Source organism: Cyanistes caeruleus, chromosome 16 (genome assembly GCF_971803275.1).
Source record: "Cyanistes caeruleus chromosome 16, bCyaCae1.hap1.1, whole genome shotgun sequence".
Classification (NCBI taxonomy): domain Eukaryota; kingdom Metazoa; phylum Chordata; class Aves; order Passeriformes; family Paridae; genus Cyanistes; species Cyanistes caeruleus.
In genome coordinates, this window is record NC_141716.1 from 16,202,705 (window position 1) to 16,230,444 (window position 27,740).

A 27,740-nucleotide genomic window follows, 5' to 3' on the forward strand; every position below is an offset into this window, starting at 1 on the left:
AAAGGAAGAAAGAAATTGTGACCAGGGGTCACAATTGTGGGCAGGCAGAGCTGAGCCTGGGCACTTCAGGGTGGTGTTCTGGGAGGATTTGAGCTTCTGCCTCCTGCAGGGATTCCCCTCCAAGGTGTGCAGGTGGAGCTTGGCCATCCAAAGCCATCTGGAAATCAGATCAATAGCTCAGCCTGGAGCCTGTCCTACACCCCATCCTTCCCCTCTGCCTGGAGGGTTTCCTCTGGGAACATCACCTGGGGTTCTCTGTCACCACTGTGTGAGCGCTGTGGATGCCAGCTGGCACATCCTGAGCCTCCCTGCTGGCACCTCCAGCCAGCGCCAGCCCAGATCCACCAGCCCAGTGGGTCCCATGGGCAGGGGACTCTGGGGGGCTGATGCTGCTGGAGAACACAGCAGGAATTAGGATCACACCCACAGGGACCAGAAGCACCTGGGCCCCAGTCAAGGCTAAGGCTGCATTTGGTGTTGGGGCAGAAAGTTCAGGATTGGTATCAACATTTCCCAGCTCAGGCCATGTCCCCAATCCCCCAAATGCCTGGGCACTGTCTGTGTGGTGGAGAGGGGCAGATCTTGGCTCCCAGAGCAGCACAGCCCAGACCACAGGGCAGGGCAAGGCCTGGAGGTGAAGGCAGCTGGAGCAGCTCAGCAGCAGGAGAGGAGGAGTCACTCCATGGGGGTGTGCAGCCTCTGCCAGGGCTCAGGTCAGGGCCAGACAAGCCCGATGTGAGGCTCTGGCATGGCCAGGGGGTAGCTCTGGGCAGCTGCCATGGGGGCAGGGGGCAGTGCCTCAGGGCAGGTGGGCTGAGGTCAGGCTGGCCAGGACCCTTGGGAGCAGGGCTCAGGGGAGGGACTGGGGTCTCTATTGGAGCAGGATGGGAAGCCCAGGCTGTGCACACCAACTTTAGAACATCCATCTTGGCTCTGCCAACCCACTAGGAGTGACAGAATTAAATAGACACTGCAAAGCCCATCAAGCCATGAAATAAATTCCACTTCTTTTTCTGTTTTCTTCTTTTTTTATTGCTTCCAAACAATTATTTAAAGCTCTGACTGCTTTTCATTATTAATACATTTTTTCCCTGAGTGGGGAAGACAAGCCTGTTGATTCCTGCCACCCTGCAGTTGTCACTGACTTCGCTCCCACACCACTTTGCTGGCCAAGCTGCATGTGGGGTACAAGTCCCTCAAGAAGACTGGAGACCAATTCATGGCTGAAAGGGAGAAGCCAGGAGCACAGACTGCCAACTCTGCTCCTCACAGGGACATACCATCTGCAGGTGTTAAAAGTCACCCTATCTTTTTTAAGTGACACTCAAACTAAACCAAAAAGTAACTGAGAAACTAAACTAAAAGGTAACAGAAAGTAAGAGTTCACTTTTACACTCTGTGATTTTAAGTAGGTTTTAAGTATAGAAAATCAACTTATTGATTGACAGCTCAACTCATATAAATGTTCATTGATTTTTTTCTCTTAAGCAAATCTAAAAGATTTGTAATTTTTCCCCTGTATAATACAGTAAAGATGAGGATCCCTCTGAACCAAGAAGGATGGGGCAAGACCAGTGGGGAGATGTTCAGTGAGGATCCCTCAGGGGATCCCTCTGTCCCAGCTACCTTTCCAGCACCCCACAGGGATCCCATTCCTGCTGAAAGGAAGGGACCAGCCCCAGCCCCTGACTGTGGCAGAGGGGACAGACAGGCTGGCTGGGAGGGTGGCACAGGTGACACAGCTCCCCAGGAGAGGTGCAGCCCAGCAGGAATTGTCTGAGCAGCCAACAGCTTCTCAGCTCAGACTCTGAGTGCTCAGAAACACCTCAGCTCTTACAGAGCTACTGACACGCCATGCTCCAGGGTAGAACCTGCCAGGAAGGCAGCACTGGCTGGAGAGGAGGTGTTTGCCATCGTGTCACATCAGCACAGCTGCAGGAGCTGTGCCAGCCCTGGGATCCGTCACCTCGGGAACACCAAACACCCTGCAAAGCTGGGGTGCTTGGCTGCAGACAGCCTGGGCTCAGCAGGACCTGCTGGGCTTTGGCAGCAGAATTTCCTCCAGCCCCTTGAGCAAATGGGGCAGAGCAGGGACCTGCTGGCAGTGCCTCTGTCACGCTGCTGGGGAGGGGGTGCTGTTAAATAACCACGTGCAACACTACAACAGCAGCAGCAGTGTTGGTAAGCAGCCTGTGGCTGGGCACTGAGGCACACGAGCACTGCATCTGCAGTGGGAACGTGAATGCTGCCCCTCCTCTGCTGGGCCCTGCTCTCTCCAGCCCCTGGTCTCACACCCCTTCTCCTCCTGCCTCTTCCATCCTGCTTCTCTCCTTTGTCCCTTAACCGTGGTGGCATTTGCTTTCAGAGGGGGACAGGGATGTGCCCCCAGTGAGGAGCAGGCTGCCAGAGGGGTTCTCAGTGGGCTCTCAGCATCTGTCGTCTTCCTCCAGCTGCAGGGAGGTCTGCGAGGGCTCTGCCACACCGTCCCTGAGCCATGGTCTAGGAAGCACTGGGACCATGAAGGGCTTAGGAGACAACAGAAGCCGCCATCTCTCCGATAACCTGGACTCCCCTCAAGACTCTCTTTATGCCCCCCAGGACAGGAACCCTTATCTCCTCAGCCCCACCGACTCCTTCACCATGGATCCCCGATTCCCAGCCCAGAACACCGTCCATGGCGACTGTCTCCTTCCACTCAACAACCAGATCTCCAACAGCAGCACTTTCCCTCGCATCCATTACAACTCCCACTTCGAGGTCCCGGATGACAACCCTTTTCCGAGCCACGCCCAAGCCACCAAGATCAACCGCCTACCTGCCAACCTCCTCGACCAGTTTGAGAAGCAGCTGCCCATCCACAGGGACGGCTTCAGCACCCTCCAGTTCCAGCGGAGCGACGCGAAGCACCGCAGCGAGAGCCCGGGGCGCATCCGGCACCTCGTGCACTCCGTGCAGAAGCTCTTCGCCAAGTCCCAGTCTCTGGAGGGCCCCAGCAAGGGCAACGTGAACGGGAAGAAGGGGGCAGATGACGCCAAGCAAAACCGGAGGAGCAAGAGCAAGGACCGGGCAAAGACCTCCGAACCCAAGCGCAGGACCAGGTCCAACATCTCCGGCTGGTGGAGCTCCGATGACAACCTGGACAGCGACACCTGCAGCTACCGCAACCCCATGGGGCTGATGACGCTGGGCCGGCAGCCCGACCACAGCCAGCCAAAGTACTTCATGCACGCCTACAACACCATCAGCGAGCACATGCTGAAATCCTCCAAGAGCAATAACGACCTCAAGGTCACCCCTTGCACCAATATCCCCATCAACAATGACTCCAACTACATCAAGCGGGGCTCCTGGTCCACGCTGACGCTCAGCCATGCCCGGGAGGTGTGCCAGAAGGCCTCCGCCACCATTGACAAAGCCTTGCTCAAATCCAAGTCCTGCCACCAGGACTTGGCCTACCACTACCTGCAGGTGGGTGCCGTGGGGAAATATGGGGTGCTCTCTCTGCCAGGGGAGCACGGGAGTTCAGGGACATCCTCTTGGTGGGCACCCGTGTGAACTTATCAAACATCTCCAGATCGTTCAGCTGCCAGCCCGGGTCACACTGCCAGGAGAGGGCTGGGGAGGGCTATGGGAACAGAGCCCTGCTCCCCCTGCAGGGACACGGGTGCTGATGGGGTCCATCTCCCACAGCTGCGGTCCCAGCACCCCCAGTCCCTGTGCTGAACCGTGGCACTGTGGAGGGGACACGCCACCCCACCTCCTGTGCTGGATGTGATCCCATTTCCTGTAGGCCTCCCACGTGTACCCAATGCCTGCCCAGGCCCTGCAGGTGCTGGGGGACACTACTGGGCAGGTGGGGATGTAGCTGCCCCACGTGGCTGTGTCCCCTGAGTGCCCACACGGCCAGGAGTGCCGAGGGGCCGCATCTTACCGGACACAGCTGCCCAGGCCCCCATGGAGACCCCTGTGCCCCCGGGCTGAAGGTCAGCAGCACTAACTAACGCTCACCCCTTATCTCCACGCATCGCAAGGATGTGCCGGCGTGCCCGGTCAGCCCCGCTCTGCCCAGCTTCCCCGGAGCACTGGTAGGACTGGCAGCGCCTCGCTGCTCGCCCGTGGGGCAGGGCTGGGGCAGCAGGGCAGTGCCAGCCCCGCTTGCATGGCCTGCATGGCTGATGCTGGCTTGAAACCCTGGCACCTGCAGCTCCAGGTCTGTGGCAGGTTCCAAAAGCGGCACTGGAGCAATATGAACCTGGTTGTGCCCTAGAGAGAGGAATGAAGACAAATAAGCCAGGCCTGGATTGGGGGGAGTAGGGGACAAGTCTGTCTATGTAAATCTCTTGCATCCTAAAAGGATGCAGAGGTGCCAGGGGCTTCCCTGGCTGTGCCCAGTGGGCTTAAAGGCTTTAAAAAAGCAATGAATTATTGAAGCACACTCGGCTTCCAATACTTCACTGGCCACAGCTGCGAATCAAATTTCCAAGGGGCTGAACTGACTGCATCAGGAACACCAGCAGGGAAAATGATCTTGGCCTGGTTTCTTTTTCTTTACCCCTGCTCCTACCAGTTAAGCATTTGAGTTTAAAAAGCTGCAGCCAAGCCCTCCAAGGGCCCTGTTCCCCTCAGGCTGCAGCACAGAGCCCAGCAGGCAGCCCCAACAGCCCCTGGGCTCTGGGGTTCAAGGCCGCCCTGCTCCTTCCCCTCATGTAATGAGCCTCCGTTTCTCGACAGCCTGACGCAGGGCTGTGGGCACAGCTGGGTGGCACGGGCCTGGCCAGCAGCTGGGCAGCCCCACCGCTTGGCTGGGAGGACACGGGTGCCCCGCGGAGCTGGGACCAGCCCCTCAGCCCCGGGCCGACCGACGCAGGCAGCGCCCAGGTAGGGATCTTGTCTTGAGGAGGAGCTTTTGCCCAGCTCCCTCCCACTCTGATGCTCCTGGGACCACTGGCCAGGGGCAGCAGCCTGGCCTGGACTTGGAGCAGGCAGGGAGCAGCCAACAGCCATGACTGGCAAGGTTGGAGGGGCACTGGGTGACACCGGGGTGTGACCGACATCCCCAGAGCCTGGGGCAGGCCCTGTGCTTGGTTCACCAGGAGTTCACCACCAGAACCAAGACCCCGGGCAACCGGTCCCAAAAACATGATGCCTGGTGCCCCCACAAGCTGACAGGTCACAGGTGCTTGGGCTCACCTTGTCCCCAGGTGCCCAGTGTCAGCCCCAAAGATCAGGACACAGAGCTCAGGCATCTCATGGAAAGATGGGGTCATTGTATCCTGCCTTGGCACAGGAGAGGCAATGGAGAAGTCACCTCTGGAGCTCATGTGTGGGGAATATCCTTTTGCAAGGTCACATGTCCCCTTGTCACAGCTGGGGACAGGGCGAGCCCTCTCCCTCCCTGTGCCAGGGGGAGGAACAGCAAGGATCTGCTTTCCCAATGCCTGGGGGACACAGGGGCCATGCAGAGGGGGCTGCTGCCACACAGAAATGCCCAGTGGGTGCCAGAGGTGCAGGGCCATGAGGGAGGGCAGGAGTGGGATGGGGACAAACAGGACATCCAGGATGGATAAGCCCCCAAGGCTATTCACCTCTCCTGCCCTATTTGAAGGGTCTGGATATTTTGGGGATTCATCAGCAACTAGTGGGGGTCTGTGTGATGTTTCCAGACCCTGGAAACATCCATACCCAGGAGTTGAAGCTGGTGATCACCCAGCTCCAGGTCCAGCCCTGTCCCATCAGGGTAGGGGTCTCTCGGATCAGTCCCTAGGATGACACAGTTCCATCCTTAGAGCACAGTCCCCAAGGAGGGAGGCTGTGCTCCCCATCTCCTGTTCCCTTGTTCCCATGGGCCCCATATGCAACAGAGAGTACAAGGAAAGAGGCTGAGAAGCTCCTTGGAGTGGGAGATGCCCCAGGCAAGAGTGAGCAGGAGCTGTGGATCTGCAGACAGCACTGAAGGGATGGGCAATGTGGGGGCTCCAAAGTAACAGTCACCATTAACCTGATGCATTATCCACATCAGCCTCCCTAACCCCACCTACAGTCAGACCACACCAGAGCTCCCTTAACCCCCAGGAGCCCTGAAAATAATTCATAATGCAGAGTGGGTGGCCTATTCAGTGCCAGCCGCTCCACGATGCTCAGTGTCTCACACCAACTCCACCGAGCTGCCATGGAGCAGGAATACAGCCCAGGTCCTTCCCAGAGGGTGCCCTGCCAGAGGGACAGCCTGGCTCCAGCTTGCTTTCCTGAGGACATGGCTGGGCCCGTGGGACAGCACAAGGGACACCGCCACCGAGGGAGCAGCGCTGTGCCCACAGCAGTGGAGCCTGTGCATGGCCCGTGCACCCCTGGAGTGCTCAGCAGGCGTTCCCGTGCTGCATGTCCATGTGTGTGGGGCTGGGCTGCATGGCAGAGCTGGTACTTGTGTGATGGAAACCCTGTTTGCTCCTTGAGTCTCTTCCCCCTGACTTGCCCCGAGTGGAGGGTGCGCTGCAGCTCCTGCCAGAGCCCGGGAGTGGAGCTTTCCCCTTCCCCCCACTCCCCACTCTGTTAGTGCTCCAGGGATTGGGGGATGCCCCAAAGGAAGCCCCGTGGCCCCTTCCCTTTTCCCTCCACACTCTGGTCATGGCAGGAGAGCAGCAGAGCCAGACGGTGCTGCTGGTTGGTAACTGCAGCACCTGGTGACAATGCAGTGTTGTGGCAGCAGTGGAGCCCAGCTCCAGGGGTGGACACCTGCCTGGATCCCACATCCCTGCACCACATGGCACCATGTGGACCACGGCTGGGCACAAGGAAGGACCCACATCCTGCAGCCCCCAAGTCCCCATAAAGTCTCCAGACCTGGGCATCCTCTTACTCCCACTCCTTCCACACCACCCAAAGCATGATGGGCAGAGCCAAGGCCACACCTGGGAGAGCAGCAGGAATGGCAGCAGAGCCCCACCACCTGTGAGGAGCTGCTCTGTGCCTGGCCTGGGTGCCCTCATCCCCACATGGGCTTGATACACAGTCTGTGCTCAGAGCCCCAGGTCTCACCTGCCAGGAACTCTGCTGCCATCGAGGGGCTGCACTGGCCACTCTCGGGTCTGTCCTTGGTCACAGAAGCTGCTCTGGGCTCTTCACCTCCATCGCAGAGTTTCAGACTGTGGGACAGGCTCTTCACATCCTCCTGCAGAGAAGCACCCCAGAGGACCCTGAACAGCATCCAAAGGACCTGTACTGCTTTTGCAGGGCCCTGAGGACACCGGCTTGCCTTTGCAGGTGTGACACAAAACACTTGGCCCGCTCTGTCTGTCCCTGAGCGAGAGCTGTGGGAGTCCCGATGGACTCTGTGCAGGCAGAGGTGGGACATGCTCCAAAGTGGGGCAGCAGATTCAGAGCGTGTCCTCCCAAGCACCTCCCTTCCCCCTGACTGCTGCAATGTGGAGCACCTTGAGAGCAGCTCTGTGTCCTGCTGCCTTGCCAGGGCACAAAGCAGAGGAGAGGCAGGCAGAGAAGGACTAAGGACGCTTGGTCAGGACCAGGTGCTGTCATGATGCCCCAGGGAGGCTGTTCCTGGGAGAGGGACAGGTCCCAGTGGGGCAGGCAGTGATGGGGCTGCACCACCAGAGACACAATAGAACTGTCCTTGTGCTGCTGTGCCCAGAGCCCAAGGCTGGGAGGCAAATGCAGCAGCCATGGCAGAACTGAGCAGCCCCAGCCTGTGCCCTTGAGCAGTGGCAGCAGAGCAGCTGCAGGACCCTGAGGTCTTAAAGCCCCCACTGCCCTGGGCTGAGCTCAGCACCCCTCACTGTCCCACAGCATCCAGCACTGGCCCTGCACAGGGACAGCTGGGCAGTCCCTGTCCTTTCAGTCCCTGTCCTGTCTGCCCTCAGCAGCTCTGCCACTCTTTACCAGCCCTGTCCTCTCCATCCCTGCCACCCCTCTCCAGCTCTGCCACCTTCCACCAGCCCTGACTCCCCTCTCCAGCCCCATGCTGACCCGACCCCAGAAGCAGAAGCTGCAGCTCAGCCTAAGGAGAAGACAGGCAGTGAAATGCAGTCTCCAGTCAGACCTGACACCAAGGTGATTGATATAAAAGTGATTCTCAGGGTCCTTGTCTTCTTCAGAAAGGGTCAGAGACAGGAATCCCAGTGACCTGTGGCATCCTTCCAGTGGCAGGACTAAGCTGGAACCAGTGCGGTCCCTCCTGGCCCCAAGGCCACCAGTAGAGAGGCTGGGACAGAGGCAGCACTCACACCCAGCAGGGAAAGGGTTCTCAGCTCTTGCATTTATAAGGACCTGATGGATGACACCCAGAGCCCCAGAGCTGGACAGTTGTGTAAGCAGCCAGCCTGGGAGCCATGGCCAAGCACAAAGATTGCAGGAGCAGGGTGAAAAGAGCTGGAAGAATCCACACCAGCAGCAAGTGGGTCCAAGGAGGACACGCACTGGCCAGTGTGTGCCTTGTGGAAGACTCTCTCTGCTTCGGTCCCCAGCTGGATCTCACACACCTGGATCAGCCCTGACCCTGTTCCACATCCCCCAGGAATGTGGGTGCTGGGTCATGGGCACACTCCAGGCAGGGGCCAGTCACCAAAGCAGCCCCAAGGGTGGTTTGGGGCCTGTTCTACAGAGTGGACACATGGAGCAAGCTGGCAGGACATGGGCTGAGTCCCTGCTCCTTCGGGCAGGAGAAAGCCCTCAGCTGTGGTGTGTGGATTGAGCCTGAACATGGACACAGCCTGCAACCTGCAGATCTGAACCTCACCTGAAGGTGCTACAACCCAGCAGCATCAGACACAACCTCGGCTCTGGCTCCCATGGAAGCCCTGCTGGGAGCAGAGATGGGAGCAGGCACCACAAGGCTCTGTCTCATCACAGCTGCAGCACAGCCCTGCATCCCCAGAGCATTGTGTGAGCTATGGCTGCTTAGTCCCACAGCTCCCTGGGCAGCTGGGCAGATCCAGCAGCTCCATCCAGCAGGGCCAAGGTGGAATCTCTCATCAGCACAAGTTGTTCTCAGGAGAAGACATGTCACTGCTCCCCATGGCATCCCCAGCTGCTGCTAGAGCAGTCTGGGTGACCCTGGGCTGCCCTGGCACTGTCATGGCATGGACATTGCTGCATCCTCACATCTGGTCTGGCTGCTCCTTGGCCATGTCCTCGAGGGCAAGACGAAGGCCAGCAGCAATCCAAGTGAGCCACAAAGCCAAGGCTTTCTCCTGGAAATTTGGGCTTCCCCATCTTTATCCTGACTTGTCCCATACTGCATGTGGCTCACCCTGGTCAGTCCTGGGCACCTTGGCTCTACCTCTGGTCCGCCCCACAAACCCTTCACAGGGTGGGACGGTGGTGTGGTTGTTTCTGTGGCTGCTCAGGGCTTCAGGCCTCCTGTGGCACCACCAGCTCACTCCTCTCTAGTAAGGGAACAAGAGACCATATCTGCCTTAAGTTAATTGTGGAGTTGTCATCTTGGTGGGGTTAGAAGTGCTTTTCATGCCCAAGGTGCTGCTCTCTGCAGAGAGGCCAGCACAAGGTCTGTGTGCCCAAGCTGCTCTAGGGAGACTTGTGAGAGCCTGACTTGGTTTCAGAAAGTAATTTCATCCACTCAGAGTCACATTCAACTCAAAACCTTACAGAGCCCATGAAGGTCTGGGCTCTGAGCCCCAAGCCCTGCTCCAACAACAGCACTTTTATGTTCAGTGACATGGTCTGTGCGATGAACACACATGTCCAGCCCTGTCCCAGTGCCCCACACAGGCCCAGCAAGACCATCCCCTCCTCCCCCTGTTACGCCTGGCATCGTGCAGCTTGTCCTAACTGTGTGAGCATGTCTGGGATGGAGGTGGCCAGTGGTGGGGAATGGCTGTGATGTGCTAAAACAGAGGCCACCAAACCAAGGGCTGCCTGGCATGAATTGGTAAGGGAGGGTTGTGAATGAATTGTGTTGCTTATTCCCACTACACTACAGTGGAAAGCCCAACAATCTCCCCGATTCCCCGTGATCCTGAGGGTCCCAGGATCACGGGTGTGTGCCATCCCTCACATCTGCTCACTCTGCCCTTCCTCCTGCAGGTGCCTCATGGGGAGTGGAACAACACGCTGTCCCGGGACAAGGACAGCGAGATCCCGTGCCGGCGCATGCGGAGCGGGAGTTACATCAAAGCCATGGGGGATGATGACAGCGAAGACTCAGAAACCAGCCCCAAACCATCCCCGAAAACTGCAGCTCGGAGGCAGAGTTACCTCAAGGCCACCCAACAGTCCCTGAGTGAGCAGAGCACCACACAAAGGTAACACTTTTGGAGTGTTTCTGGAGGTCCTCAGGGCCACCCTGGGAGCAGTCCTTGGGTTGCAGCACCCCACAGAGGCCCCATGTGGCATTAGAGCCCAGCAGGGCTCCTGCATCCCAGCTCTAACAGAGAGATGAGGAGACAAGCAGAACAGGAGAAGATGGGGCTCCCCATCCTGGTGATTCCCAGTAGCTCTGGCATTAGGAGCTGCTTCAGGTCCCTGTCCCCTCAGCCATGGGGACAGCATTCCTGATGGAGATGTGGAATTTCCTCCCCAAGTATCTTCTGCTCTGGAGGAATGCAGAGATCCCAGCCCCAAGACCCTCCTTGGCCATGGGAGCTGCTCACATGGCATGGCTGAGGACATTGGCCTGCTGGAACTGTGCTTGGAGCTACTCTGCTCCAGAGGTGTCCAGGGACCCTGTGACCAGCCAGAAAGTTGGAACATTGGATGATATCCTGAGGGGCTGAGAGGTTTGGCACCAGATATTGAGGGAGGAAGACCCACAATGGTTTGAGCAAAACAAAGCCAGGGGAGCAGAGCAGCTTTGTTGGGCCAGAGGCTGGTCCTGCAGGATGGGCTCTGCATCACCTGGGCAGTGATGCTGTGCAGTGTCCTCAGCAGCTGCTCCATGTCCAGGACAAGGCATCTGGGGGCTGTCAGTGCTCCAGACGCTGCAGCTCGGTCCAGAGTGGTACAGAGGGGCAGGGAAGAGCAGGAGCCACCGGGGATGAACTGCTGAGGCTCAGCACAGCGAGGGAAGTGGGGTGTAGGCAGTGTGGGGATACCTCACAGAGCCTTCACATTGAGACCAGGTGCTGCTTTCTGCCGGGAGATGGTGACAAAATCAGGTATGGGGAGCCCTAGAAATGTCTGCTCTGGATCCATCCCTGTTCCAAGCCTTCAAATCTGCCTCAGGGGAGCAGGCTGGAGTCCTTGAATGTCTGGTGAAAAATAGAGAGGCTGGGGCTCTTTCTGCCCTGGACATCATCCATCCAGCCCGTGTCCATCGAGATGTGGCCTGCCCGGAGCGCTGGGCTCAGCCAGAGCCGGGACAGTGCCAGGAAAGGTCTGGGGACGGCTCAGGACAGCAGAGATGTGGCTGCGGGGGGCTCGGGCAGGGCTCGTCCCACAGGAGCTCTGGGGGGGCAGCACCCTGCGGGCCCTGTCCGGGACAGGCTGTGGCCAGAGCCGGGAATAGAGCCGGGGTGAAACCAGGGATAGGGCCGAGAATGGAGCAGGGAATAGAGCCAGGAATAGAACCGGGGATAGAGCTGGGAATAAAACCGGGCATGAAGCCGGAGCCGGGAATAAAACCGGGCCCGAAGCCGGAGAGGAGATAGAGCCGGGAATAAAACCGGGCCCGAAGCCGGAGAGGAGATAGAGCCGGGAATAAAACCGGGCCCGAAGCCGGAGCAGAGATAGAGCCGGGAATAAAACCGGGCCCGAAGCCGGAGCAGAGATAGAGCCGGGAATAAAACCGGGCCCGAAGCCGGAGCAGAGATAGAGCCGGGAATAAAACCGGGCCCGAAGCCGGAGCCGGGAGCGGAGCGCGGCCGCCATCTGGTGACCGGGCCCCGGCCCTCGGGCCCAGCCGCAGCCCCGAGCCCGGCGGCAGAGGGAGCCGGCTCAGGCTGTCCCTGCGGCTGGGACGTGGGTCTGCAGGGACAGCCTGAGCCGGGAAGGCACAGAGCCGCTCCCCTGCCCCTCCAGGGGCTGTCGGCCGCTCTGTGGTCTCCCCGTGGGCAGGCGGAGTGGGGGCCGGTGGGGTGGCACGGGCACACTGCCCACCCCGGGACGGGGCTGGCTCATGGGGTGAGATCAGGGATGGAACCCTTAGCACGAGGGAAGCCGGCAGTCGGCACAGAGCCCAGGGCTAGTGGTACCCTTGGTCCCTATGTGGCCTGGGTGTCCCCTCCATCTCCCCTAGCAGAGGGATAATTCCCTGTCCCCATCCCACCCCGGGATGGACACCTCAAAGTCCCTGTGGGATGCCCACATGCTGTACAGGGCATGCCGTGCCCTCAGCTCTGCTGTCCCCAGGCAGGTGACAATCACACCTCTGGACCCACGGCCCTGGCAGATGAAAGGGGGAAGCAGCAGCATGAGGGCCTCTGTTGGGATCACAGGCAATTCCAGAGGGAGAGGGCCCATGGCTGCCCTGGGCTACTGGGGCTGACAATGTCCCCCACCATGTGCACCCAGCCTGTGACCAGGACTCCTTCACACAGGGTCTTGTGGCCCATCCTTCCCCATCCCTCGCAGCCCCCATGTGCCTGGGTCTCAGCTGGGGTCTGGGCTGGGTCAGGTTCAGTGAGAGCCCTGCTCTCCTCCCATGCAGAGCCTGCTGCTGCAGCCCAGGATGTAGTGGCAGTTTCTTCCAGCAAATCTGTACTGGAAATACTGATCTCCTGCTCATGCAGCATTGTCATCCCAGCTAGGTTCTCACTGGACTTCTCACAGATTATCTTTTGGGTTCCTCTACACAAATGTAAATATATGTATCTTGCAGTTGTTTCCAATTGCAAAGTCCACAAAATACAAACTAAAAGTAATTTCTCACCCTGCCTCTCCCCACTTTTCCAATAATCCAGGCAGTTCTGTGACTGGAGACTGGCACAGATCCCACACGCTCCCTGGGGCTCAGCTGGACTAACTTGGTATCTGCAGTGCATTCTTGGGGCAGCAGGACACTAAATCCTGCCCCTCTCCTTCCACTGTGCCTCAGAACCCTTTCCTTGTGTGCTATGCCCCAGCAGGGGCCAGCAGGGTGAGGAAGTGCTGCCTTCTCCTGGAGTCAAGCAGTGGATGCAGTGCCCAGCATCATCTCAGTGCTGCCATGCATGCACTGGTGCCTGTGCCTGGCAGAGGGGCTCTGGCCAGGGGTGATCTGGCTCTGCCCCAGCACTGCCCCAGCACTGCCCCTGCCATGGGGACGCCCTCACACCTTCTCTCTGCTGGCAGGAGCCTGGACCGCCTGGACTCTGTTGAGATCCTCCTACCTCCGAAGTTCCCGACCTGGGAGGAAGAATACAACCAGATCTCTGACAGTGTCAACGAGTCCAGCTGCATCAACCAGGTGAGGTGCTGAAGTGCTGACCCACTGTGCTGGCACACCCAGCAAGGGAGGAGGCCAGCTCAGGGGAGAGGAAGCATCTTCTTCCCTCTTCAAAACAGGGCACTGGCTGTGCTCCAGGAACTGCACAGGCTGTTCCCTGGCAGCTTTACCAAAGTGTCATGGCCAGCTCTTTAATCAGGATTCGTATCAGACCTCCTCCCTGCAGCTTTGCCTCCTCTCACACTGCTGGTGCAGCCAAAATCCCTCTGCCACGGATATGGTAACCCAGGGGGTGGCCCACAGTGCTGTGGGAAGCTCATGGCTGCTCTGGGTGCAGGATCTCATTGTGTCACACCTCAGAACCATCTTCAAGGCTGTTCAACCTTGCTGCAAGCCCCTCGTGCCCACTGGGTGGGTCCAGAGGCAGGACCAACCTTGCCTGGTGGTGTCCAGCTGGAGACCCTGCAGGGTCAGCAGGGACAGTCACCCTGCTCAGCTCAGGACCTCACCCCTCATGCAGCAGACTGGACCCGGGAACAAGGTGGTTGTAGTTGGGGAGGCTGTCCTGCCAGCCAGCTGGGGATGGATATCTCTTCTGCATATTCCTGGGCCCCATGGCAAAGCCAAGCATGCCTGTGAGATGCTAGCAGAGGGTGGCAAACCACTTGTCACAAGGTGGGTTCATGCCTCAACCACATCATTTGGGATGCAGTTGATGCAAAATGGGTCTAACTTCCACACTATGGTTATGGGATTGCTCTGGAGCTCCTTGGAGCTGGGATTGCTCTGGAGCTGCCTCCCAGGGTAGGAGATAACTGGTGCCAGGATGAGCCTTTGCAGAGGTCCCATGTGCTCATCTCAGCCCTTTCCCCACAGGACAGCAATGGCTCCACAGCTTTGCCCAGCAAGCCCTGTCACCCTGGGCCTCTGTGCCATCTGTTCCTGTGTGTCTGCATGGGAGCATGTGCCCACACATCTGCTCTGTATGTGCAGGGGGGGCCAGAGCAGCGGGGTGGGTGTCTGGAGTGCTGGGGTGAGGGGGGAAAAAGGCATGTCCTGCCTGTGTTCCCACACAGGTGTGCGGGGCTCTGAGCCCCTTGGCTGGAGCGTCCCACCGTCCCAGAGTGGTTGGAGCTCAGGGGTGCAGGGGCATTGTGGGGCATTCCTGTTCCCTGTGGTCAGTCCTGTCCCTTGTGCAGCAGCAGCAGCAGCAGCAGCAGCAATGTGCTGGGTGTCTCAGTGCACAGCGGGGTCAGGACCGTCGTGTCCTCGTCCTTTGCGTGTCAGTCCGTGCTGAAGTCTCTGCAGGAGACCATGGGTCTGCTCTATCCATGTCTAGAGCTGCTTCCAAGAGCTGAGTGCAGCACCCCCATGGAGACATCAGGAGGGTAGTGGAGCTGAAGGGTCTGAGCAGCCCATGATGTGCCAGGAGCTGCACAGGCAGCCAGCCCGGAGCTAGACTGGTGGCACTGGGATTGCTGGGGGCACCCCGACTGCCACAGCACCCACTCACAGGGGGCTGCTGCCATCATGTGCACTCTGTCCCCCGAAAAGCAGAGAATTCAGCTGCAGCTGGTTGGGATTGAGAGGCCTCCCACAAACTGCATGTCTGTTGATCTAGGATGGAGCTGGTTCATCCACCAGTGCATGCTGGTCACATCCATCCCAGTTCCTGCCCTGCCCTCACCTTTCTGTGATCTCCAACACCTTCCTTGTGTGTCCAGCCAGATCTCAGTGTCTTCCCACATGGAAGCACCCCCAACTCTGACAGACAAGTCCCCTCTGCTTGGTTTTGTCCCCACCCAGCTCCACTGTGCAGCCCTCTGGCAGCCTGGGGATCACCAGGAGTGTGTGTCAGCACCCCCTGTCACACCGAGGGGGACAGAGCTGGTGACCCCAGCACTGCCAAGCCCCACCATGAGCTGTGCCCTGTGCAAGAGGGCCAGGCCCATTCCAAGAGCCAAGCCTCTTCCCCCAGATACACTTGGAACATGGATTCTTCCCAAGAGGGGTCATCGTGGGCAGGTGGTGCCAGGCAGAGCCCTGAGGGTGGAGAGGAGGAGGAGGAGGAGAAGGAGGAGGCAGCCGTGCCCCCATGGGCAGCACAGTGTCTGTCAGGGGTCTGTCCATATGCCAAGTGTGTGCCGTGGCTTTGCTCTGCTGGGGATGCAGAACAGCTTCTGTGTGGCTTCTTCTGGCACAGGGAGACAGCAGCGAGGTGGCCAGCCCAGCCTTGCAGGCTGAAGGCCAGCTTCCCCCACATGGAGCACCCAGACTGCGCTCACCCCTGGCTCTGTGGGCTGTGAGGTGCTCGGTGGGAGTCATGGTCACCTTGTCCTGCTGCCCCTGTGCAGAGGGGTGTCCCAGCACAGTGTGTTCCCTGTGGGCATACAGGGATATGGTGCACACAGCAGGCTGAATGCTCAGCAGCTTCTCCCGTGGTTGAGGTGTCCTGTGGAGCTTTGCTGTGTCCGTGCCACTGTCTGAGGGGCCTGTGTGGCCTCACTTGGCATCTGACGAGCTCTGCAGTTTGTACTGAAGTGTCAGCAGCAGTGGCCCCAGGGGACGAGCCCCTGCTGCCCTTGTCCTCAGTCCCTGTGCAGTGACTGTCTGTGTGAGGGGCTCCCTTGTTCTTGGCCTTTAACCTTCTCCAACTCTTTCTTCCAGATCTTTGGACCCCCCTCACTTATCCCTCAGATATTTACCCATGGAGAGCAGGTATTGTCCGGCTGGCGTTTCTCTCATCCTTCCTCACGGAGCTTTCTGGGGCCAGCCTGGACACCCATGGCAGGGTGTGAGGCAGGCTATGGGGTCAGCCCATGGCAGGAGAAGGAAAAGAGGAGGAGAAGGAGACAGCAATCCTGACCTGCAAGGCAGCTAGAGAGTTTGAGTCCTGGGCCCAGCAGGGGCTTAGGGACCATCAGTTTTAGGGGGAAAGCAGATGAGCCAAACCTCGTGGAGCTCAGATGCCAGTGCTGAGCAGAAACAATGTCCTTGTGTGCCAGGAGAAAGAAATGGCCAAGAAATATAGATGTGGGCAACAGTGCCAGTCTCAGCATCTCTCACCTGTATTTCAGAATGGTCTGCTCTGGGCTGGGTCTGGTTTGACCTGGCTGAGCCTCTCCCAAGACCAGGTTTGCCTGGCAGCTGCCACGGGAGAGCAAGGCAAGGCTGGGGGAGAGCTGCCCTGCTCAGCCCTGGCCACAGCCAAGCTAGGGATGGAGTTGGGGTGGATTCTGAGACCCATCCTAGGCAAGTGTGGGGGCTGTTCCCCAGCCCACACCTCTCCCCTGCTGTCTCCCCATGTTGCCTACGAGGAGCAAGCCTGTTCCAGTGGGGTCTCACATTGAGGCTGGGGTGTTCCAGCTGTGCTGGGACAGAGGCCCTGACAGAGGCTGGACTGGGATTTTAGCCAAACATGGTCTCATCAGCAGCACCGGGGGTGTTTCACAGACACTGCTGCTCCACAAGCAGGGACCCTCTCACCTCCAAGGAGGGGCCCCTCTTCCCTCTCTCAGCAGAGAGCTCCAGGCACCCTGTGCCCCAGCAGCACTGACCACTGACTCCTGACCTCTGTGCACTGAGCACTGAGCACTGTGCACTGAACACTGAGCTCTGAGCACTGAGTTCTGAGCTCTGAGCACTGACCACTGAGCTCTGAGCACTGACCACTGAGCTCTGAACACTGAGCTCTGAACACTGAGCACTGACCACTGAGCACTGACCACTGAACACTGACCACTGAGCTCTGAACACTGAGCTCTGAACACTGAGCACTGACCACTGAGCACTGACCACTGACCACTGTGCACTGACCACTGACCACTGAGCTCTGAGCACTGAACACTGAGCTCTGAGCACTGAGCACTGAGCTCTGAACACTGAGCACTGAGCTCTGAGCACTGAGCACTGAACACTGACCACTGACCACTGAACACTGAGCTCTGAGCACTGAGCACTGAGCTCTGAGCACTGAGCACTGAACACTGTCCACTGAGCTCTGAGCACTGAGCTCTGAGCACTGACCACTGACCACTGTGCACTGACCACTGAGCACTGAGCTCTGAGCACTGAGCACTGAACACTGACCACTGACCACTGAACACTGAGCTCTGAGCACTGAGCACTGAGCTCTGAGCACTGAGCACGGACCACTGAACGCTGAGCTCTGAGCACTGAGCTCTGACCACTGACCACTGAACGCTGAGCTCTGAGCACTGACCTGAGCTCTGAGCTCTGAACACTGAGCTCTGAGCTCTGACCACTGAACACTGAGCTCTGAGCACTGAGCTCTGAGCACTGAGCTCTGAGCACTGAACACTGAACACTGAGCTCTGAGCACTGAACACTGAGCTCTGAGCACTGAACACTGAGCTCTGAGCACTGACCACTGACCACTGAGCTCTGAGCACTGACCACTGACCACTGAACACTGAGCTCTGAGCACTGAGCACTGAGCTCTGAGCACTGACCACTGAACGCTGAGCTCTGAGCACTGACCTGAGCTCTGAGCTCTGAACACTGAGCTCTGAGCTCTGACCACTGAACACTGAGCTCTGAGCACTGAGCTCTGAGCACTGAGCTCTGAGCACTGAACACTGAACACTGAGCTCTGAGCACTGAACACTGAGCTCTGAGCACTGAACACTGAGCTCTGAGCACTGACCACTGACCACTGAGCTCTGAGCACTGACCACTGACCACTGAACACTGAGCTCTGAGCACTGACCACTGAACACTGACCACTGAGCTCTGAGCACTGACAACTGACCACTGACCACTGACCACTGACCACTGCACCTCCCGTGCCCCCTGCCATGAGCGGGGCCGCGCAGCAGCGGCCGGAGAAGCAGGAGGGAAGGGAAGGGAGGGGAGGGGAAGGGAAGGGAAGGGAGGGGAAGGGAAGGGAGGGGAAGAGAAGGGAAGGGCGGCCGCAGGCAGGGGCTGACTGGGGTTGTTCCTGTCCCCGTGCAGGCACCCGAGCCGGAGCTGGGGGAGCAGTACGAGCCCGTCTGCGACTCCACCTACAGCGAGGCCGAGTCGGCGGCTGCGGAGGTGCTGGACCTGCCTCTGCCCAGCTACTTCCGATCCCGGAGCCACAGCTACCTCCGCGCTATCCAGGCAGGCTGCTCCCAGGAGGACGACACGGGCTCCGTCCGCTCCATCTCCCCGCCACCCACGGGCAGCCTCAGCGGCAGCAGGACCCTGCCCACCAACAGCAGTGAGTGCAGCAGCGTGCAGGGGCTGGAGACGCGAGGCCAGCGGGGCTGGGGGACAGGGGACACTGCTGTCACTGCCTGGCGGCTGTGGAGCATGCGAGGCACCGGGCTCGGGTACCTGCATCCCCAGCCGTGGTTGTCCGTGACTTTTGAGGGGATGTGGGGGCTCGCTCTGTGCCCGAGAGCCGGATGTGGGTGCTGGAATGGCAGACGGGCTCGGGTGCTGCGTCAAGGGAGGTGTGACCAGCAGGTCAAGGCAGTAAATTCCCCCTGCTCTACTCTGCTTTCATGAGACCCCTCCTGCAGAGCTGCCTTCAGCTCTGGGGCCCTCTGCACTAAAAAGACGTGGAGCTGCTGGAGCAACTCCAGAAGATGGCACAGAGATGCTCCAAGGGCTGGAGCCCCTCTGGAGACAGGCTGACAGAGGTGGGAATGTTCAACCTGGAAAAGAGGAGGCTCCAGGAAGATCTTAGAGGTTAGTGAGATGCTTGCACGGGCTGCCCAAAGCAGTCGTGGCCGCCCCATCTCTGGAAATGTTCAAAGCCAGGTTGGACAGGGCTTGGAGCAACCTGATCTAGTGGAAGATGTTCCTGTCCATGGCAGGGGTGGGACTGGATGAGCTTTAAGGTCCTTTCAACCCAAACCATTCTGTGACTCTGTGATGGCACACAGAGAGGTCCCAACATCCCTGGCTGTGGGGTACAAAAAGATCTTGCACTGAGTTTCAAGGCACCAACAAACCTCCCCAAGCCACAGAGGCCAGCATCCCTGTGCTGAGCCATGGCAGCATTTCCATGATGCTCCAAGTCACTTGATCTGCATCACTTTGCATCATTTTCTCCAAGGCAGCCTGTGTCCTTCCCAGCTCTGGCCAACCCCAGTGCTCCGGATGGGGCTCAGGTGTAGCACAAGGTGTGAGAAGCTGAGAGCTCCCATCCTGGGGATAATTTTGGGAACTGTTAGCAGAGGTGATACCTTGTCATTCCTGAACATGGTGGTACCTGTACCTGGTGCAAGACAGGTGCCAGAGCAGGCAGGAGGAATCCAGAATCTCGCCAGGGATGTCTGGGAGGGCAGCATGTCCCATCCCCATGGGGATGCTGGGCTCAGGCCCAGCAGGACAGTGCCTGTCAGCACCAGCTCTGGCACCAAGTGGGGTTCAGAGCAGCCTCAGCTCATCTGCTGTGGGCAAAGCTGCCAGAGCACTGGGGTGGGCTGTCAGTGGGAGACAGCACATCCCAGCTCTGGGCAGAGTGGGGAGCAGAGAAGAGGCACTGGCAGCCTTCCTGCCTGGCTCCAGGCCTTCCTCCCCAGAGATACAGGCATGGCTGAACATCTCTCTTCCACGGTCTGAGCTGCAGAGGCATCCCAGTCAAGGTCTACAGGACGAGGCAGGAACTGGAAGACATCCCCTGGGTGGGATGGGTTGTTTGCTCAGCCCTGTCACTCCTTTCTGCCACCTTCTCTGCTTCTGTCCCACACTCCTCCCACCTGGCTGCCCCTCTCCCACTGCCCTCTCTTTGCTGGCTCAGCACTGCTGAGCTCAGTGCTGCCACAGGTCCAGGCTGACACCAGGCAGCAGCAACAGGCACAGCACAGAGGCGGCTTCCAAATTCCTGGGTGTCACCTCCCTCTGACATGACCCAGCACAGTTCTGCTGGTTCCCAGAGCATCCCCCAGCCCTTCACATTGGCTTCTGGGACTTGGAGAGGGAAGGGGTTTTGGTGGAGGGTTGGGGAGCAGAGAGGAGCATCTGTGGTTGTGCATGCACAGGATGTGGGAGGCAGGAGACACATCTGGACAGCACTCACACCTCTAATCAGCTATCTGGGCTCAGTTCCCCTGCAAACCATGGAATTATTTTGGTTGGAAAAGCCCTCTAGTATCATTGAGTCCAGCTGTTAACCCAGAGCACTGCCAAGGACACCACTAACCCATGTCCCCGGGTGCCACATCCACAAGTTTTTTGAACATTTCCCAGGGATGGTGACTCCAGCACTGCCCTAGGCAGCCTGTGCAAGTGCCTGAGCACCCTTTCCATTAAGAGTTTTCCCTAATATCCAATCTAAACCTCTCTGGTGCAACTTGAGGCCATTTCCTCTTATCCTGCCACCTGTTACCTGGGCAAAGGGCCTGATCCCTACCTGGCTGCACCCTCCTGTCAGGGGGTTGGAGAGCTGAGCCCCTCCGCTGCTCCTGCTTCTCCAGCCCCTTCCCCAGCTCCATTCCCTTCCCTGGACATGCTCCAGCCCCTTATTGCCTTTCTTGTCACAAGGGGCCCAATAAAGAATACAACCCTTGAGGTGCCTCAGCAGTGCCCAGCACAGGGGCAGTCACTGCCCTGGTCCTGCTGCCACAGCACAGCTGGTACAGGAGAGGTGTCATTGGCCTCTTGCCCATTGGGCACACCTGGCTTATGTTCAGCTGCTGTCAGCCAGCAACCCCAGGGCCTTTTTTGTGCATCCCTGAGGCTCTGAGTGGCTGCTGGTGTAGGAGAGGGCCCTCCCAAGCAGCAGGTGGCAGCTTGGTGGCAGCAGCCTGGACACACGGGGAGAAGTGGTTGCACTGCCACCTGCAGGTGTAATGGTCACTCATGGCCTCTGCTCCACGCAGGGCTCTGGATGACACCAGTAAGAGCCCTCACCCAGACACATCCCAGGGACACCTTTCTTCATCCAGCATCTGTGCACCAACCCAGAGGGATGGAGAACACCATGCTTTTGTTTGCATAAGGGCACGTCCTAAAGACGCACCAGCAGCAGCAGTTCTGGGGTAGAACACAAACTTCTCGTTCCTTGGGGGCCATGTGGGGGTTGGATGCTAAAGCAGAAGGATTGAGGCACTGTCAGAGAGCAGGAGGAGGGGCAGCTGGCTCCATGCAGGGTGTGTGGGGAGCATGGGGGAGAGCCCTGACAGCTGTCACACCCCTGCCACGCCAGTTCCTCCCACTAATGCCTGTGTCACCGGCACATTACAGGGCAATTAGCTCCCATTTGACAGACAGCGAGACAGATGATGAGCTGCCCTTGATCAGCCTTAAACAAAGCTTTGTGCCTTGCACAGCCAGAGACTCAAAAGCCCCAGTGGAACCTATTCCTCTAATTGCCAGGCGTGCGGTGACAACCGAGCCGGCTCTGGAGCACCACAAAGGGCTCCCCAGCCCCGGCTCCTGCTTGTTAGAGGCAGCTCTGGGAATTGCTTGTTTAATAGACTGCTTGCAATGCAGAGTGGAATATTTGATGTCCAGGGGAAACAGGAAAGCAGAGGTAAACAAGCAAATACAGTGGGGAAAGCTCACACCAAGCCAGTTCTGCTCAAGCTCTTCCCAGTCCTCCTTGTGCCATCTGGTAACACCACCCTTGCTCAGAGCATCCTGCCCTGGGATTCAGCAGCCTGTTCCCAAAAAGCTCAGGTGTCCAGCTCCTTATCCTGTGTCCAGATCTCTTCCAGGGAGGCCAGGGCTGCACATACCTTGTGCCTGTCCATATACCAGAACTTTGCCAAGTCCAGGCCAGGCAGGAGAGAGATTCCCAAAGGTTGGGACAGAACAGCTGCCCTCCATCTCCCACCTGCTTCCTGTCTTCTTTGTATTGCTTTTGTTTCCCTGTTTATGACTAAATTAAATGGCTGTGCTGGTACCCTGCCTTGCCCTGGGAGAAGGCAGGTGCCAGCCCGATCCCCTGGCACTGATGCTATTACAGGGCTGTGCTTAGGAGGAAGGACAAAGTGCCTGCACCCCTCGTTGTGCTGGCCCCCTCCCCAAGGGCTGGCTCACTGTGGGATGAGTTTCCACAGCTTCTGAGAAAGTCATGTGGCTTCTGGAAAAGTCGTGTATCTTCCTCCTCCTTTTCCTCCTCTGAGTGCCGTGATCTCGGGTTCTGTGTAGGTAGGTGATTGCTGTTGCACTCCTCCCGGCTGTCATGGCCTTCTCTCCTGTGTGGGGAAGCAGCAGCGATGGGAAGGCACAGGGAGCTCACTCCAGGCCAGGAGCCATTGCTCAGCCAGGGGTGAAGCACCCCTGTGGCCCCTTGCTAATCCCATTGGCCTGAGCTGACCCCACACCGCCTTTAGGAGGGACTGTTATCATTCCCTTCAGATTTTCTCCTTTTTTTTGACCTAGATTTCACGTTCCAGAAATAGCTTTCTCTGACATACAAGCAGGAAAGGGATTAGAGGGAGTGTGTGTGTGTGTGTGTGTGTGTGCCAGGCAAAGATTTCTGTTGCATGCTCCATCAGTGTTCACAGAGGAAAAAAGGGCACGTACACACGTTCTGTGATGTATTCGTGTGACTGTGGGACAAAAAGAAATTCATGGCAGCTGTTTCTGTCCACATTTGCTAGTTCATTTTTCACCTCTGATCTTTCCCTTGTTATTATGGAAACTCCACCACCGCCCTGTGCCCAGCAGCGCTCCCTTTTCCCGAGGAAGCCACAGCCCCGCTCTCGGCTCCACCCCCAAACCCAAACCATCCCTATCTTTATGTGCCTGGTGCTCTTTGCTGCCAGATTTCAGCGCTCCCACGGGCAGCAGCCGGGCTGTGAGCTCGCTGCCTGCTGCAGGCACGTGTCTGGAACACAAAACCAGCTGCAGTGGGTTTGAGCCCACAGAAATGCCCAGGTCCCCGGGAATGGGGGAGCTGCAGCCACGCTGGGATGCTGTGCTGGCACAGACAGACACGGGGGAGATGAGCACGGCTCCAAGGTCCTGGCCAAGCCTGCCTTCTCCCAGCAGGGACCATCTACAAAGGAGTGAAAACAAAGGCAGCTGCCAGCACTTCCCTTTGCTGATATGGTCAGAAAGACAAGTCCTCTTGCTGCTTGCTTTATCAGCTTTGATAGCAGGAAAGGGAGTTGGTGCTGGCCTTGTGGAAGAGGAGAAGCCAAAGCAGTAAGGGGTGCCTGAGCTCACTCAGAGCCTCTGGGAGGGCAGCACTGGGAGTGCATGCACGGTGCTGTGCTCTGTCTGTGAGGAGAGCTGGCTGGAGGGCAATGTGCCAGGTACACAGACACCTGGGATCTCAGGCCAAGGGGCCTGCTGACATGCTGGTCATCCTTGTCACCAAGATGGGCATAGAGCCGCCCTGACACCACACAGTCGCAGGTGCCCCTTTCTGTCCTCTGTGTCGGTAATGCTCAGCCCCTCTGCAGCTCCCCTTGGCCACAGGGCTCATGCCATCGCTGGGGCAGCCCCACAGCAACCAGCACAGCCCTGGCTGAGACAGACACACGTGTGCCAGGAGAGCAGGGCTGGGTGGGGTTGAGTGAGGCTCTGCGAACAGCCTGGAGCATTTTCAGGATGTCAGACAGTGCAGGCACATGAGGGTTTCTTTGTGTATGTCTTGGTTTGGGTTGCTTTTCTTCTCCTTCATGCTCTCCCATTATCTTTTCTATCTACTGAGCCATAACCTGGATATTTCTGAGGGTTCAGGAAGAGATTGGCAGTTCAGGGCTACCTGGGAGACCCTGAACTGAAAACATGTTTCCTTTTTTCCTTGGTAGGCAGTACAGTGGGGAGATCCTAGGCTTGGGGTCCCAAGGCTCCGGGCTGACTCTGTGACCAAATCCTCCTTCAGCCCCATTGTGGTGCTGCTTTCAAGAACAGAAGCGGCAAATCCGTAGCGATTCGGTCGCTGAATGCCGAGGGCGGCGGCAGCTCAGTCCTCCTGCGGAGCCGGCAGCACTTCAGCTCAGTGCTCTGTTTCCCACGGCGCTTTGATCGCTCCTTGCTGCAGACCAGCCCTTCTCCGAGTGCTGGGAGCCCAGCGAGCCATCAGTAAATCACAGCATCGAGCAGTGATGGTAGCAGCGAGGGGCCGGGGCAGCACACGTTCCGCTGGCAGGGGCCACGCGGCAGCACCGCTGCTCTCACAGCCACGGCCCTGCCCACGCTGGGCTGTGGGCACCCGCTGCCCGTCCCGGTCACACACCACACAGAGTGACTCCGGCCTCGCAGAGCTGTCCCCAGCTCCTGTCCAGGGGAGCCTTGTGCTCAGCTCCTTGTGTCGGCGCAGGATGTGAGGGATGGAGGTGGATGCTCCTGCAGCAGCCAGCCTGGCTGTGCCCAGGGTGCAGACTCGGGTGGCTCTGCCCAGCAGGCTCTTCCCGCAGCCCGCACGCTGTGCCAGCCCTGCTCCCCTCCGCACCTGTATCCTGCATCAGCCCTGCTCTGGCAGCCCCAGGGGAGACACAAAGCACAGCCCCAACACACCGCCCGCACCCGCTGAGGCTCCGCTCCCTCTCCCCGTGCCCAGCAGGGTAGAACTTCACCAGCAAATCTGGGACCAGGGGAAAACACCCCCAAGGGAAATCTCGTCCCACTTGTTCCTTTTCTGTGTATTTCCCTCTGCACCGGAGGGTTCCTCTCGGCGGTGCTGCAGGAGGTGCGTGGCGGCAGCGCTGCGCTCCTGCACCCGCCGCCCACGGGGGTCCCACGGGGGTCCCCGGGGCAGGAGCGGGGGGAAACGAGACGGCTCCTTCAGCCAAACCCACGTTTGCGCGTGGGTGGGAGCGCGGCCGCGCTGGGGAAGATGTCACCGCGGCTGCTGCGACAACGAGACAAAGCTCCCGCGTGGGGTGGGAGCGGCGCCCGCTTTGTTCAGCGGCGCTCGGCTCCCCCCGCGGCAGCTGCGGTGGGGCAGCGGCGGCCGCCGCCCGTGTCCCCTCTCGGCCGTGCCGGGGGTCCAGAGGGTCCGGCCGTGTCCGGCGGGGCGGAGGGACCCGCACGGCCGTGGGAGCGCGGCGGGGCGGAGCCCGGAGCGGTGCCGGTGCTCGGGGCGGGCCCGGTGCTCGGGGCGGGCCCGGGGCGGGGCGGCCGTTTAATGCGCGGCCCCGCCCGGGCGCGCGGCCGGAGCGGCGGGCGGGCGCGGTGAGTGCGGCGGCGGCTCCGCGCGTCTCCTCCCTTCTCCAGCGGCGGCCGCGCCAGCAGCCGGAGCGGCCCCGGACTGCGAGCGGCCCCGCCGGCGGCTCGTCCTTCTCTTCCTCCCCTCCGCGGGACCCAGGCCGGGCCGAGCGCCCTCGCCCCGCGCCCCCCCCGTCTCTCCGGTCCCCTCCGCCCCTCTTTGTGTCTCCCATGGCTTTGTGTCTGGAGCTCCTCAGGCAATGTGAGTGACCGCGCGAGCGGGGGGCCGAGCCGGGCCCTGCATGGCTGCGGGCGGGGGTGCCGCCCCCTCCTTCCCTCCCTCGCTGCTGCCGCTGCTCCGCCGCTTGCCGGGCCCGCCGCCCCTTCCGCTTCCCACGCGCGTCCCGGGCCTCCGTGGGAGCGCCGGAGCCGCCCCGCTCGGCTCCGGGCTGGGCTGGGCTGTGGGGGCCGCTCCATCCTCCTCCTCCCCCGCATGCCGCCTGCGCCGCGGGGAGCCGGGCCCGGGCGGGGTGGGCGCTGCCGGTGCCAGCCCCGCTGTTGGCGTCCCCCGGGGACCGTGCGGGGTCAGGCCGGTGCCCGGCCCGGGGCTTCGGGCCCTTAAGGAGTCCCTGGGTGCCGCAGGGAAGGAAGCGGCGCTTCGCTGAATGCGTTCCCCGCCGGGGACACGGGCCCTTTCTTTGGAGAGGCGTTCGGATTCTTCCTCCCCTGGAGAAGAAAAGGGAATTGTCTGGGCGAGGCACGGAGCTGACATTTCGCAGCGCAGCGAGCTGGCACCTCCCGGCTAGAGCTGGCTCTGAAAAGTCTCTTTTTTTAGCCTGGGAGAACAGGTCCTGGCTGAAGGTACCTGGTGTGGCAGCCCAGCCTCAAGCCGCCCGCCCTGTGCGGGAGTTGAGGCTGAATCCCTCGGGATTTAACCGCAGGTGCAACCCGGCTTTGGTGTGCCTTGCAGGAGGGTGGGGATGCTACGGTTGGTTGTGAGCGGTCAGTAGATGTAGCTCTTCATTTCTACTCCAGTCTCGACTGAGAGGCTCAAAAAGGAGGATTGTTTGCAGGATACTGTTGGTAGGACTAATACTATTTATTCTGCAAAGACCTTGACCCCAGGGTGTGCAGGAAATGTCTTTGAGATGGGAATGGAATTAGGACTTCTGAATCCTAGGCTGTAGCTTGTCACTTGGAGGAGGAAAAGAAGAAAAGGGAGGAAAAAAAAACCCCCACAGCATGTGGCATTGAATCCTAAAATAAATTCCAATCATGTGGGATGATAGCAAGCCAGATTGCCAAGTCGTGTAAGTTGGCAGACTTGACTCCATAGGGTCCAAATTACTTTGCTGGTAATTGCTCTTCCAACAGACATTTAGTGCTATGAAGTTACATGTTCTTGAAGAAGTGGACAAAAGTATAACTATTGATCAGATTCAGTCTGTTTGGCTTTCAGATAAGTATTGATGTGTGTCTGTACCCAGATATTTGGAGGAGGGTTATGTACAGAATTTGTCTGTTGTTGGCAGGTGTGGAAAACCTAAAAACTCATCTTTAAGGTGCAAATGCTGAACTGTCACCTGCTGTTTTTGCATCTAGCTCGCAATGTCCATCCCACTTCTGTCGTGGCAGTGTAACTTTGGGGTGCAGCTGAGGGCCCCAGGATCTGTAGTGTGCCTCTGGAAGTGCTGGAGTGTAACTGCTGTGCACTGTGCCAGCCTGGAAAGGACAAGGAGACCCTGGGCAGCAAAGGTGATAAAAGAAGAACTTGGTTTCTGTGAAATGTGGTTTGTCTGTCTGTAGAATCCAATGGGATCTGGTAAAGCACAGTGTGCTGGGAGCCCCAGGGGTCCCTGCGTGGAAACGGAGCCGCTGTCCCAGCACACGTCGTCAGCTTGTTTTGCTCACAGCTCTGTGTGTCAGTCGTTGGGTAGTCAGGTGCTTGATCTGTGTGTGCAGTTAGGATTTGTGGACACTTTTGACTGCTCAGCTGAAGGTTATTCTGCTGCTCCAGCCTGATGTACGGGAGACCTGCTGCTCCATGATTGTGTTCCTAGCTGTGCGGGCTGCCAGAGCAGGATAACTTTAAAAGCTTTTAATGGATAACTAATGACAACCAGGCATTTACAAACAGCTGTGTGTCAGTTCTTGTCTCCTGTATGGATTTTCTTGTTGTTTGAGCCCACACTGGGGTGGTCTGGAGTGAACTAGTTGCTGGACTGTGTGAAAGACACCGTCACACTTCGATTTTTCTCGTAACCCACTTCACACACACCTGCAGAGGGAAGCCTGCGGAGCCATGGTGCAGCAGGGCTTGGTTGTGGCTCTTCAGCTGATACTCTTGCTC

The 27,740-nt window shown here is 58.9% G+C and overlaps 1 protein-coding gene and 1 long non-coding RNA gene across 12 annotated transcripts in view; one reads left to right on the forward strand and one right to left on the reverse strand.

Moving 5' to 3' along the window:
* DLGAP4 (DLG associated protein 4) overlaps nt 1–27,740 on the forward strand; it is a 135,038-nt gene that overhangs the window by 71,048 nt on the left and 36,250 nt on the right. For 3 of the 11 annotated variants that reach the window (XM_086853525.1, XM_023940020.2, XM_086853524.1), the window contains exons 4-7: nt 2,451–3,468; nt 10,057–10,274; nt 13,240–13,354; nt 18,308–18,554. In XM_086853525.1, coding sequence (XP_086709651.1) covers nt 2,518–3,468; nt 10,057–10,274; nt 13,240–13,354; nt 18,308–18,554 — 1,531 coding nt within the window. In that variant the 5' untranslated portion in view covers nt 2,451–2,517. Of the gene's footprint in view, nt 1–2,450; nt 3,469–4,031; nt 4,086–4,731; nt 4,879–10,056; nt 10,275–13,239; nt 13,355–16,000; nt 16,052–18,307; nt 18,555–25,370; nt 25,653–26,992; nt 27,146–27,740 lie in introns of those variants that run through there. The other 8 variants (XM_023940018.2, XM_086853522.1, XM_023940017.2 and 5 more) reach the window with 8 other exon arrangements.
* Nucleotides 1,009–12,074, reverse strand: LOC147650298 (uncharacterized). Its single transcript, XR_015277158.1, has 2 exons — nt 7,036–12,074; nt 1,009–4,263 (listed from the first exon to the last, which is right to left on the reverse strand). It is a non-coding gene; the product is annotated as an uncharacterized LOC147650298 (long non-coding RNA).